Raw genomic sequence first — 13,503 nt, forward strand, 5'->3', positions numbered from 1 at the left:
GAACAACTTTGCTGGTTTATTTGTTCAAAATGCTAAAACCCCCTCCCTCACAAACTTAAAGGGAAGGCTAGTAACTGATCAGTGGGAATCAGTGGAAATGCTGGGAGATGATTGTTCCAATCCTCGTGGGATTCATTCAAGAGTTCATTGTATATCTATTGTTGTGTGAAAATGATTTGCTTCAGAACGGTCTCATATTCAAGTAATGTGCAGTTTAATGCTTCCAGGTTAGCGTCCCTGGTCAGTGACGGAGCATTAATCTGCACATTACTTGAATGTGAGACCGTTCTGAAGCAAATCATTTTCACACAACAATAGATATACAATGAACTCTTGAATGAATCCCATAAGGATTGGAACAATCATCTCCCAGCATTTCCACTGATTCCCACTGATCAGTTACTAGCCTTCCCCTTTAAGCTTTGGGGGAAAGAGTTTTGAACAAATTGGTAACAAGATGCCAACAGGGGATGTGTAATGTCAGGGCATTTATGTTAATATTTCATTTTACAAAAGAAAGAAAGAAGTCACTTCTTCCATTCCCTTCATATCTATTAAACAGCCGAGAAATTCATACCGTTACGAAAGACACAGATGAAAAACTAATAAATAAAGAGAAACACGAGACCAAATCTCCGGGTCATAACCACAAAGTGCATATCCACATAGATATTTCAATGATCACATATTCAGCCTTCTTTTGATGCTACACTTTCATTCTTTTATAACGAGGCTGCAGTTGTAGTCACGTTGTAGTTCAGTTAAATTCATCTTTTTGACATCGATAAGATTCACATGTGAAGTAACTACTGCAACCTGATAGCTGAAAGCACTGGTGCTTTCACACTGAAAAATCATATAACAGAATAAAAACATGCCCAATTTTGACTTGCATCATCTCTGAAACTAAAGATTGCTATTTCACGTGAAGGAAAATATCATTCTACCACAAATCAAAATAAGATTTAAATATCTGCCAATATCCCTCACCTGAATAACACGAGAACTGAAAGAACATATCGAATAACTGACTCGGGGAAGCAACAAGGAGTTCATAAACAGGTATAATTTTCACTTAGTTTAACAGAAATCTCTATCTTTGTACATATATACACCAGCATACAAGTGAATATATCCACCACACAACCACTGGAATCAAACCAGTCATCCTCCTCAAACATGGATCAATCTAATAGTCATGGCGGTGTGGGTCTCTGACTCTTTGAAGATAAAAACCTTGGCTGCCGTTTTCTCGAAGTGGGCGTGTTCCGCTCGCCAGAAGGGGCACAGGGGCGAGACCTCGCCCCTCTCCCATCTCACTTCTTCTTCAGTTTGGAGAAGATGGACCCCCTCTTCTTTTCTTTGGTACTGGAACGCTTCGTGCCCTGGATGGGACCAAAATTCTCCTCGCTAGTTCCGTTGGCGGGCGGGGGATGTGAGTCTGTGGATGAGAGAAATATACCTGTAGTTCCATGAACCACTCTGCTTTTACAAGAAAAACGAGAGCCAAGATTTGCAAAATTAAAATGCACATGAAAGTTCTTGTCTACACTATATGCATTGAATGCCAGTAGCAGCTCAAGAAAATTTCATGCTGCCTTCAGTTTGCGAAAAAATTCAAGCCATGAACATTTCTGGTTTCACAGCATACGTACAGAAATACTTCTGTCTACTAGATTACAAAGGGATATTTACTTACACTAGTCCATAATGTCAAATTAACCCCAGGACAAAGTTTCCTCATCTATAGAAATTACAACTACATTTGTATTAAAAACAGAGAAAATTACTGTATATGCAAACATAAACAATACCCCACATCATAATATTTCACATTTTTTTAAAATCCCTAAATATCTCCATAAAACATTTTTTCTGTCTCCATGTGTCCACCAAAAGACAAAGAACAATAAAACAAATTTAAATGTTTGAGCTTCAACCAACCTTTAATTGTAGTGGGCAAGCTTTCGTCCTACTCCTGAGGACTTTCTCAAGCCTTATGCAGTTAAGTGTTGTCTTGCCCTCTACAATTAAAGGTTGGTTGAAGCTCAAACATTTAAATTTATCATCATCCGCAGCCGATGAAAGTTTTTAGTATCAACAATAACACATATATGTATTGCTTGTATGTGACCTTGCCATTTACAAAAAGAACAACACGGAAAACTATCAATCTGCACTGCACAGAGTGCTAAACTACCAAGTTTCACCTTTTTGTTGAAGTGAATTGAAGTTCATGTACTAAAAACAACCCAGCACATATTGCCCTTGACCCAAAGGAAAAAAAAGAAAAATTCATAAACATTTTGAAGAGCACTCTGAGAGCACAGACCTCCACCAAGCAGCCCATTTCCACCTGTGTATACATGCGCTGAAAAAAGCCCTATTTCCAAACGATGTAGAATCCCTTCCAGTGTCTCTACTTTAGCTTCTTGCTGCGCATAGAGCATGCGCTAAGTGCACATATAATGTACAGGCACCTCAAATACGCACAGATTGAATTCCCTAATTTGTTGGGGTTTTTTATGCTAATAAGAGAGAATTCTTCAAAAAGCTAGAAAAAAAAATTCTGAATCCAGACAGTGATCTGGATCACTACCAAAAGTTGGTAATCTGTTCCTTGTGTTATTATCAACTTTATCAACATTATTAATCCCTTTGCAACTTTTTGAGTTATTTTGTGAACAGACAAACAGACAGACAAACCATCCTTGGCAATGACGTAATCCCCTTGGCAGAGGTAAAACAAAAATAAAACCAAAAACTGCACTTTGAGGCAAAGCACCTACCTTGTGGTGGTGCGAAGTCTCCAATGGGCGTCTTCTTGGTCAGGACCACATTGCCGCCACTGCCCGGCTGGGGCTGGTAGGTCGGGTCGATAGCCGTCAGGATGTTGCCGCTTGACTTGCCCTGACTCTCGCCTGACCTTTCGCTCCGCTGCAGCGAGTCTTGCCCCTCTCCCTGTACACGGACGCAGAGACAGACAGAGAGACAGACAGATATGACAGACAGACAGATTGATACTCAAACTAGAGAAGCACTCTGAGAGCGCAGACCTCCAACAAGCATGCAGCTCATTTCCACCACTGATCTTGTTCTTCCATAGAGATCTGTGATTTCCACCCATACGTACGCGTGCTGAAAGTCGCCCAATTTCCCAATATAGAAGCCATTTGTTACGTCATAAACTTCCAGCTGCGCGGCGTGCCTCGCCTTAGAAGAAACTAGAGCACGCACTTTAGTGAGCGCATGCAAACCTCAGATACGCGCAGCCTAAACTCCCAAGTTCATTAACCCTACCCTGCCAAAATATCAAAAATCCTTCATAAATTCCCTAAGAATTCACGAATCACTATCAAGATTTAATCATCTGTTACTTGTGTCATTCTCAACCTTTCCTGCAAGTTTCATCCAAATCCGTTAACTACTTTTTGAGTTATTTTGCACACGGACAACAAACAAACAAACAACGGTAATGAAAACATAACCTCCTCCCTTGGCGGAGGTAAATATAACATATTTTTTAGTTCTGGGGATCAACTAAGGTTGAGATTGAGTTTTGCATGTGAATGTAGCTCGAGAGGTGTTTGTGCATGCAGCAACAGTACATATTGTTATCTACATTTGTAAGAGGAGTGTCCTTTTCCAAGGACCAAGCACAAGTGCATTTGGGAGAACCAATGGAAGAGTTTATGAGCTCACTAATCATTCTGAAATCTATGTATTCCTAGCCACATTTACACACATCTCTGCTCTGGGAGCGCAATGCGCTTCACATGTTCAACAACCTGCACACAATCAGATGCTCAGCAGACCCAGCAAAGATGGGAGGAAAACTTGATTTGAAAACCCTCTGAATGGAGAGCAATGTCAGTGTCATTTTGCCAACACGGGGGGAAACTTGACATGATAAGAAGGCTACAAACAACCCAGTTCCTCACCATGCTAGATATCTTGTGGTGATAGTTCATATACCAGTAAAAGAAACACAAATATATATATGTGGGACTACATGCACATCTGTCATTTTACAGTAGTAATAAGGTATGATTGTATTGCTCACCACTGAGCTTTTTCCCTTGTTCACTTTTGTGTTTTTCTCCATGAGTCATGAATATTCTGACCGTGGAATATTTCACAAGGTGGAAATCACTGTCTATGTAACAGGCAGTATCTTGTAACAAGCAGATCTTGTTATACCAGTACCAAATTCCCCTGCATTTTAAACCTTTACCTGCCTTTTACTTGGCAGTTGAGAAAAAGGAAAGTATACATAAAAAAGAATTAAAATTTGAAAGTGTAAATAAAAAGATAATATTTATAATATCTACCTGTATATATTCACTTATTTGTTTATCTATTCATTTTTTTTTTATGCTGATTTTCTTTTTGTACATGATTGGAGACTAAAAAAAATAACAGCAAATCTAAGACAGCCCTATAACTCACAGGTCTGCTGATGTCTGTGAGTGTCACACCGTTGCCTTCTTTGGCATCCGCTAAGACTGGGACTTTCTTCTCTTTGCTGACGTGGACCATTGGCTGCAGAGTGAGAGAACAAAAAAACAGTCATTATTTAGATCGTTATGCAATTTTGATTCATCAAGTTTACGAAGTTCAGCAGCAACTTTGGAAACTTTGAAATTGTGCCGTGGAACTCATCTTTGTACCTCACGGGTCAAAGGTCACCACTGAGGCGCAGATACTGCAGTAGGTTTCTTAAAGCTATAGATTTTACCAACACATTTGTGGTCTTGACAAGTACACTTTGATCACAGACTAACTTAAAACTAGGCGGGTGAAACTGTTACAAGCGAACGTCGGTCTAAAATTCTACCAGATCTGAAATCTGATTAGATCTGGGCCCTGTTTTATGAAGAGTTAAAATTGATTATATAGTTGATTTCAACTGTAAGTCTATGGCAGCCTACAATGGTTGTATGTGGTAAGGAAATTAAAAATTGATTTTATCTTTTGATAAAACGGGGCCGCGGCTACTTCAGGAAGGTGGGAGATTATGGAGAGTGCAGTCACCTTGCAAAGTTCATTGACCTTTGACCTTTCAGTTGTTATAAACATGCATCTTTTGCATTTCCTTGCAGCTTAGCTCTTCAAAAGCAGCAAAAAAGGCACAACCTTGTGAATACTTTGACATAAACAGAAGTAGAATGATTTCAAGAAAGGTTCAAAATTTGCGTTCATTCTATAATCCCTTCAAAATGGCTGTCACTGAGATTTCTATCCCCTTTTTGTTTTTGTTTTTTCCCCCCTAAGAAGTAGTTTTCCAACACGTTTGATTTTCCATTTTTAATTTTGGTATGTTATGTATGTTATGGTATGGTATGTAAGTCCAATATTGATGGGTATTATCCGGATCAAGATGAAATTCTTCTCTTTCAGAATTCGACCTTAACCACCCTCTGTGTATAACAACCCCCTCCCCCCCCCCCCCAAAAAAAAAAAAAAACATACATACTTACATACGAACAAACAAACAAACAAACAAATTGATCCCTCCAACTTCTATGGGTTTTGTGATGAAGGGTTACATGAGTAAGTCACTCTACGGAAGTGAGGTTGGACGGAGAATACTTACTGCGGGATCTGCCACCTCTGCGCTGACCCTGTTCATGTACTTATTGCGCGTTTTCTTCTTTGCCAACATCACCTCCTCGTGCTGCATTTTTCTGGCAATTTTCTGGGTGAAAAAGAAATAAATAATTTGTTGGCAAAGACATAGAAAAAAACAAAACAAAACTGCTGCATGTGTCCCCATAAAAGATATCACAAAGTACTGGCTAACCTGTCAAACAATGGTGTCCCTTCCAGTTCTTTTTCATGCACTGGTAAGGACTTGACATTTCAATAAATTCACATGAATTACTTCACTCACAATGATCATAAACATAGCATATATCATGATATCATCATATATCATCATTAATATCATTATCTTTACCATTACTATTATCGATTATCAAAACGGAGGGATCCTAATAAATTTGGAGGGATCCATCTTTTATTATGATCACTTTGTGTTTTATTTTGTTTTTCTGGATATTTAAGCCATTTTCAACATAACTTTCCTCAGATTAACGTTAAATTCCTCTTAGAATGGCATGCTCTGTTACATTTCATACAAACCTGGTTTCTTAATATCGCGCAAAAAGTTAGCAGCTCAATTCTCATCTCAACCAATACTATACTGTCCCTTTAATGTTCCAGAGAATATTCTATACTTTGACCCCTTAGAGCCACAGGAAGGGCTGCGCCGGTCAGTATTCCAACATATCCTCAAAATAGAATCAATGCACGTTTCATCTGGAAAGTTGGGTGCAAATTTTATTGACACACACACACTATTTCCTCATTTGATTTTTATCAGCTTCACAAATCACTGTCAAAAGCTCTCCATAGCCAAAGAAAGAGCTGCGAGAAATTGAATCTGGAACTCAACGACTTGAACATTAGAAGCAGCCCCTCTACAATCTCGTGAGAATTCCCTTTCATGAAAGTTAAATCAAATGGTTTCAAAACTGTGAAAATCTCTTTACTTTCATTCTCACATTGCTATTTATCACAGCCGAAAGGAAACACCATGGCAGAAGTTAATGAAGGACGAACAAAGAACATGAATTTTCCAGATCCTATGTTGGACTGGTGGCACGCACAGCGGATTAAACACGAAGACAAAGGCTGCTTCAATACTCCTCCTACACAGAGAAACTTTGCTGCAATATTTGCAACGACATATTATGCTGTCTTTATATCCACCATACATCTCTCCTTTCACTTTCTCTCTCCATATCTCTTTCTCTCTCTCTCTCTATAATCTATCTATCTATCTGTAATGTAATTCGCCCTCAACTGAACTAGCGTGAAAATGAGACTGCGTGAATATTTTCTGGAAGGTATTGAAGTATGTACAGAAATACACTCATCTGGGATATTATCAAGTGAAGTTTAATGAAATTTGGCTAGTGAGCAAAGTTCATTGCACAAGAATCTGCACTTTTACAGTTTCCTTTGGTCCGTTGTTTTTCTGGTGACAAAACATTTGCTCCTGCGACAATTGCTCTCTTATTTTTTGCAACGACTTAGGGTAAGTGTTAGGGTTGTGATAAGGTTTCAGGTTTTAATAGTTTCATGTGAGGATTAGGATTAGGTTTAGGGTTATGTATGAGGGTAGAATTTGTGTCTCACTTTATAGTGTAGAGACATTTTATGGGAGCAATTGTTGCAGGACAAATGTCATGGAACCATATTTCTATCTTGTCATTTTTGATGCCTTACAGTTTTGATGCTTTACCTCATCATGTAGAAGCTGTTTATGGTGCTGCTCTGATAACCTTGATCTTTCTTCCTCCTCCTTCTGCATACGTCTCGCGATATTCTGGGAAAAAAATCATAAGATGACAACAAAACAATGCTCATTTGTAGCTTCAAATCCTTGGGAAATTAATTGATCACCAAGTCATATCTAAAAGGGCTAAAATGAAGATTAGATTTAATGAGAATTCAACGCATTTTCCTCTATCTTTCATTCGTTAATGGAAAAAAGAAATGTCTCCTGCATCTAAGTTTAAGCATATATGAACACATTTCACTGGCAAGTCTGCTACATATTTAACACCATTACATTCAGAATCGAGATGAAATTTCAAGAAACTTGTGGTATCCCTCTTCCTCTTCATTTCAATGGTGACAATTTGTTGACTACACAAGATTTGCAAAGTCCAACAAGACATTTCGTTCATAAACTTCTTCATGAATCAAGGACAATTGTCTCTACTATCCCAAGCTTTGTTTAAAATATTAGTGCTGTGTTGTACATGTACATTCATGTTCATGTGAGGTTCTTACGTGGGTATCGATTCACTGGGAAAAACAGATATGGCACCCCCTGTACACGCCATATATTTTGTATATATCTATAATATTTTGTGAATTGAAATTTGGGAGACAATTTTGCAGGTGGCTGAATTCAACATTGAGGACCATTGATGGAGTGAAAAATAAGAAGTATTCCTTGTAAGAATAAAAAAAAAAAAAAAAGTCAGTGATTTTCCACCTCCTTTATTAGTACTTCCGCAGTGCAAGTTGCAAAAACCCAGAGCCCACTGATCAACCTAATGGTGCTGCACATGAGACCACAACACCTTCACTGTATCAAAGCCGGCTACAGTTAACTTGGCCGAGTCTTGAACCAAACACCCTACGATCAAAAGAATACCGGCACTTGACTGCTCGACCACGACATTTCCACCTTTGACAGACCCCCAGCGAGTTTCGTACCTCGTCGTAATTCAGCTTGGCGAGCGCGTCCGACTCCTCGTCGCTGTCCTTGTTGTCCATGGCGACGGTCATCGGCTGTTCGATTCCCCCGGCGGCCGCGACCGCCGGCGACGAGCTCGATCGGTTGTGGCTTCCTCGGCTCGGCCTCGAGTCTGCTATTCTCATTTCTCCCATGGCGTCCTCCACGTAGTCTTCAGTAGGAAGGTGAGAAAATGACCAAGAAAATAACTGGCATGGATACATGTAAACAAAACTTCTCAGTTTTCCATTAGGCCATGATGCTGAACTTCTATTGTCTAGTGTTTACTGCACTCTCGTTTGCTAAAGTATCTTTTGTTGTGATTACACTTCTTTGTCACAAAGTCTAACAGCATTGTCATAACTATTAAAGGAGCTCCCCTCCCCTGCCAAAAACGGCAATTAAATAGATAAGTAGATATATAAACAAATGTATAAATATATTAATACTTCATTACCTCGAAAAAGGAACACACTACAACAGTCACAGGCATGAGATAGAGAAATGAAAAAGAAAAAGAAAAGAGTGACTTAGCTAGGCAATAAAGCCACTGAGCAAGGAGAGGGCAAGGAAGGAGGGTGTCCCCTGGTATGGTAAGTACAACAGTATTTGGAATTTAAAATATGAAAAACCTGTGTTATAATTTATCCTAGAATTTAAATTTAGTTTTTAAAAAAAAGTTATTATGTAGATTACCAATCTTACAATTGGACTTATGAATGTATGATACTTTAGAAATTTAGAAGGAAAATAACATTCTTGAACTGCTGTACCTGCTTAACAGTTTTGCATTCAATTTCACCATTTTATCTTACGACCGTAACTTCAGCTAGTAGGAGTCTACCTGTTTTCTTTTGTCCTGCAAAAGTGCAGATAATATCAGTGATGTTTGACTCAAATCACAATCTAGCAGCCTTGAAATTGCACCTTATTTCTTATTTACAACTGTTTTTCCACATTGATAACTTTCGGTATGATTATACAGTTTGAATTTCAGTGTCTTAAAATATAACATCTTATCTACATTTTGCAGAAAACCCTACTTAATTTGGATAAGCAGTCGTAGAGAAATGTGGATCAATGTAAAGCATGTAATGGGTCTGTTTCTTCCAAGTTTCATGCTCTTGGAACTGCACATTGATGTGTGAACACAATGGACAGAACTTGGAGGGAAGGAAATCCCGACATGTTCTACATGTACAAAGATCCCCATTTCTCTTTGACCACTGAAGCAAATCAGATGGGGTTATCTGCAAGACGTGGGTAATAATTTATAGTTTCAAACCCTGAAATTGCATTTGGATTGATTCACTATTTCTAAACTTATCATTGTGGAAAGTCCCACTGCAATTCTATTTTGGCATACGGTATATATCCTATACTTTTTAAGTATGTAGACATATTTTGTTGGATGATAAACTACCTGTCTTCGTCTTGTGCTTGCCCGAGTGGGGGTGGTGCCGGTGACCATTCTGTTGCTGTGACAACCGCCTCGCTAGCCGCTCATCCTGTTCCATCTGACGCTCCTCCATTCTCCGCCGCCGCTCTGCCTCCATTCGCTGCTTTTCCTCAATCTGTAACCTCCTGGCAAGCATCTAGGATGGTTTGGGGAACAAAGAAGCAAAACAAAATTGGTATTAAAAAATGGCCATCTAGCAAAGTGAATACTGAAGTTTGAAGTTTGAAGTTTTATTAGCAACAACATTTTGAACATGTACAGCTGTACATATAAGAATCATAACACAATTGTATCTACATACATATGTGAAAAAATATACTTATCTGTTACTCCTTTACAATAACATGATTAAATGATGATATTTGAGAGTTGAATATGATACATGTAGCATGATTCTACAAAGTTGTTGTTGTTAAAAACAAGGAAACCAAAAGTTAGCACAAGTGCTAGTCGAGATTGGTCACCTTGATCTTCATACTAAAAGCTAAATACAAAAGAAAAATTATTATATGGTTAGTTGAAATGACTGTGAATATTTATACAATGTACATCATTCATTTTCTAACATAGAAAACTAATAATACTTGATACAGTATAATATCTATTAGAGTAGGAAATCTGCAAGGCATTTACGAAATGTAGATCTTTTGCTTTGTTCACGCATTTCTCGTGGCAATGTGTTCCAAAGTTTTGGTCCTAAGTAAGAAATCGAAAATTGTCCCTGAGTGGTTCTAAATTTTGGTAAGTACAACATTCTTTTTTCATTTGTTCTTGTCCTGTAAGTATGATGCACAATTTGGCAATAGTCATACAGAGGGTGCGGAATAGTTCCATTGCAGAGATCGTACATAAATGTAAGAACTGAGAACTTATGTAACCTAACAACATCTAGAAGTTTGAATCAGTGGAACAATGGTTTTGAATGTGTTCGTAAAGACGAAAAAGTTATAGCTCTCAGAGCCATTTTTTGTAAATCACCTTTATTTTTTCAGCTCAACAAATTCAAGCTGCGCAATTTGCTTACTCGTATTTTTTCATCCAATTTGCAAAAATGCAACAACAGAAATTGATTCCACATTTCCATGCATGAAAATCAACACTACTTACTAGACTTGTAAAATGCGGAGCATCCATACCGATGTTCCCGTATCATGAATCTTACACAATCACGCACTACACAAGTACACATGTTTCATTATGCAATATACACACAAGCAATCCATTTGAATGCACAGCCTGCACAGAAAGTTATTGTTATACACACATGCTGAAATGAATACTGTGACATGTACACACACAGGTACTACTACTGTAATAGTATTCATCAGCTGATGAAGATAATGCTTTAACCTGTTCAAAATGTGAATAAAATTATCATTAATATACAATGTGTATTTTTGCGGGCTTTAGGATTCACACCGGCAAAAAAGAAGTGTAAAATCCATGAATATTGCTGTATCTACAGTTGCCTTGTTCCAATCACAATATTTTGCCAATGAACATCAATTTAGGCTATAATATGAATTTAGAAAAAATAAATCAGTGTGTTTGAATCTTGTTTTTGTTTGTTTTGTTTTTTTATACTTTACCAACATAATGTTTACTTTATTACAGAAGACTGAAGTGCAATGTAAGTAGCACAATGCTGTAAAGCCCTATTTTCATTCCATTTCTTGCTTAATCTGATACATCAGGAACTTAACATCAGCATAAAAGAGAAAGAAAAATTAATCTCTGCAATCCCTGTTCTTAGCTTTCAAAAATTAAGATTTTGGGAAAAACTATAAAGCAACCCTGAATTGAGAAAAAAATGAAACAAGAATTCACAATGGTTTATGCCTGTTTCTGAGACAAGTATTATGTTTTCTCTCCCATAAAGTACTGACACGACAATATTTGAAAGTGCTGCTTTCAGATGGCAGAGGTGGGCTTCCTTACATGCACTTCTATTGCAGGAAGGGCAATGTTTTCAATCACAATATCAAATTCTAGAACCATGTTTCAGTTAGATTTTTTTTTTTCAATTGATACCTTTAGCTATGCTAAGCTTCCCTTCCTCATGGCAATGACAATGTTGTATAATTTACAAACTTGTACTCTCTCATTTTTTTTTTCTTTTTTAAGGGGGATTATTTTGACAGAGTTTCCTTTTTTCACTCTCAATCTCCTACTTTTTTCTAGGTACCATAAGAATTTGTTTTTGTAACATGAAATTATCAACATTTTTATTATATTCCTTCTTAATAAGTTGCACCTGTTCAGATATTATAATCTCAATCACAATCTCAATATTCTGCTTTTTATGGGTTTTTCCTAGTTTCTTTTAACTATTTTTTTCTTCCGGGAGAGGTGGGGATATTCCATCTTTTTTTTTTTTCGACCTACAGCCTGCAAATTCTCGCTCTCGTCTCAGTATCTTACCTGGAAAAAAAAGTGTCTCAAAATGATACCACAACTCACAGTGGATAAATTATTTCAAGACTTTCATATAATTAGTCAGTGGACGCAGAGCTACAGGTGATTCTACTGACTCATGTTCAACTTTGGTAATACCAATGTGCCTTCAAGTTACACTCATAATGCATTATATCCTTGAAGAAGGGAAAGTTTCCCCAAACACACACATAGTTAGATTCAGCGAATGCACACAAGTGTTTGAAAGTGAAACTCTTGGTGGAAAAATTTGAGGAAAAGCAGATGATATCTTCAAGACTAGAGTTCTGAAGTTTGGAAGATTTTAATTTATTCCATGACCCATCCCCCCTGGATGCAAAGTCTATGCCAGTTACTGATGTCTTTACAGACTTAGCAGAATGATTGATGTGCATACAGGGTATACACGAAATTGCATAGAGAATCATTTTTTTCACAACATCGTGACAGCATTTGATATGGCATGAAGAATGATTTTTGGATACACAAGTCAAACCCCCCCCCAAAAAAAAAAACAAAACAAAACAAAACAAAATACACATTTCGGTAGTTTCGTACTGTATCTTTTAACTACAAATGTAGCTTGTGTTATTTATTACCTGGTATTGCTTTGATTTCATAAAGTGGAGTAAAATTCCTTCAATTTTCTCGGTCACATTTCGATTGCAGAATCAGGAAAGGCCTTAACCTTGCTAACGCTATACCTGGCCCTTGAAATGAAGGAATGAACTAAACCTGTTCCATTCTAATCTTGAAATCCCTAACATAAGAAATGAGGTATGCCACAATTTCATTGGTCAGTAATTGGTTAAACGTTGTATTTTTATACCCCTTTTGCAAACATCACAAAATTTTGCACAGTTGAAGAATTATGTCTCCCAAAATCATGCATGAAATCTTACAGACAATACCTCAGATTCAAAAAAAAAAAATCACTGCATGCATCATTAGCCTGTGTAGCATTTTGATCCTCGTTATGCTAGCCTCACAACCGCTTACACACCCACCAACAAACACACGAACAGACAGTCAAGGAAAATACAAGAATTCTACAGATGACCTCATCATCATGGCACGAACTCTGCCTGAATCTGACATTGTTCGAAACAATCCGATCTGTTGTGAGAATGAGCCCTATACCCACATCCTGCTTTAATACACCATGTCAACTATTTAACCCGTTCCATACAGGAACCTGGTGGCTTTTGTATTAATTCTATGGGGATTTCAGAATTTAGTATGGAAAGACTATTAAAAGTAACTTTATGTTCAAGTGGAAGGGGAATCCCCAAACACC

At 37.6% G+C, this 13,503-nt stretch overlaps 1 protein-coding gene across 1 annotated transcript in view; it reads right to left on the reverse strand.

Moving 5' to 3' along the window:
• Nucleotides 1-743: 743 nt before the first annotated feature.
• The window catches only part of LOC139713195 (uncharacterized), a 41,812-nt gene continuing 29,052 nt past the window's right edge, over nt 744-13,503 (reverse strand). The window contains exons 5-11 of the mRNA XM_071624947.1: nt 9,738-9,909; nt 8,296-8,486; nt 7,310-7,393; nt 5,597-5,698; nt 4,450-4,542; nt 2,790-2,961; nt 744-1,441 (exon numbers count right to left, since the gene is read on the reverse strand). Coding sequence (XP_071481048.1) covers nt 1,317-1,441; nt 2,790-2,961; nt 4,450-4,542; nt 5,597-5,698; nt 7,310-7,393; nt 8,296-8,486; nt 9,738-9,909 — 939 coding nt within the window. The 3' untranslated portion in view covers nt 744-1,316. The remainder of the gene's footprint in view (nt 1,442-2,789; nt 2,962-4,449; nt 4,543-5,596; nt 5,699-7,309; nt 7,394-8,295; nt 8,487-9,737; nt 9,910-13,503) is intronic.

Source organism: Diadema antillarum, unplaced genomic scaffold (genome assembly GCF_040938485.1).
Source record: "Diadema antillarum isolate AM-2024a unplaced genomic scaffold, OU_Dant_1.0 scf00000043, whole genome shotgun sequence".
Lineage (NCBI taxonomy): Eukaryota > Metazoa > Echinodermata > Echinoidea > Diadematoida > Diadematidae > Diadema > Diadema antillarum.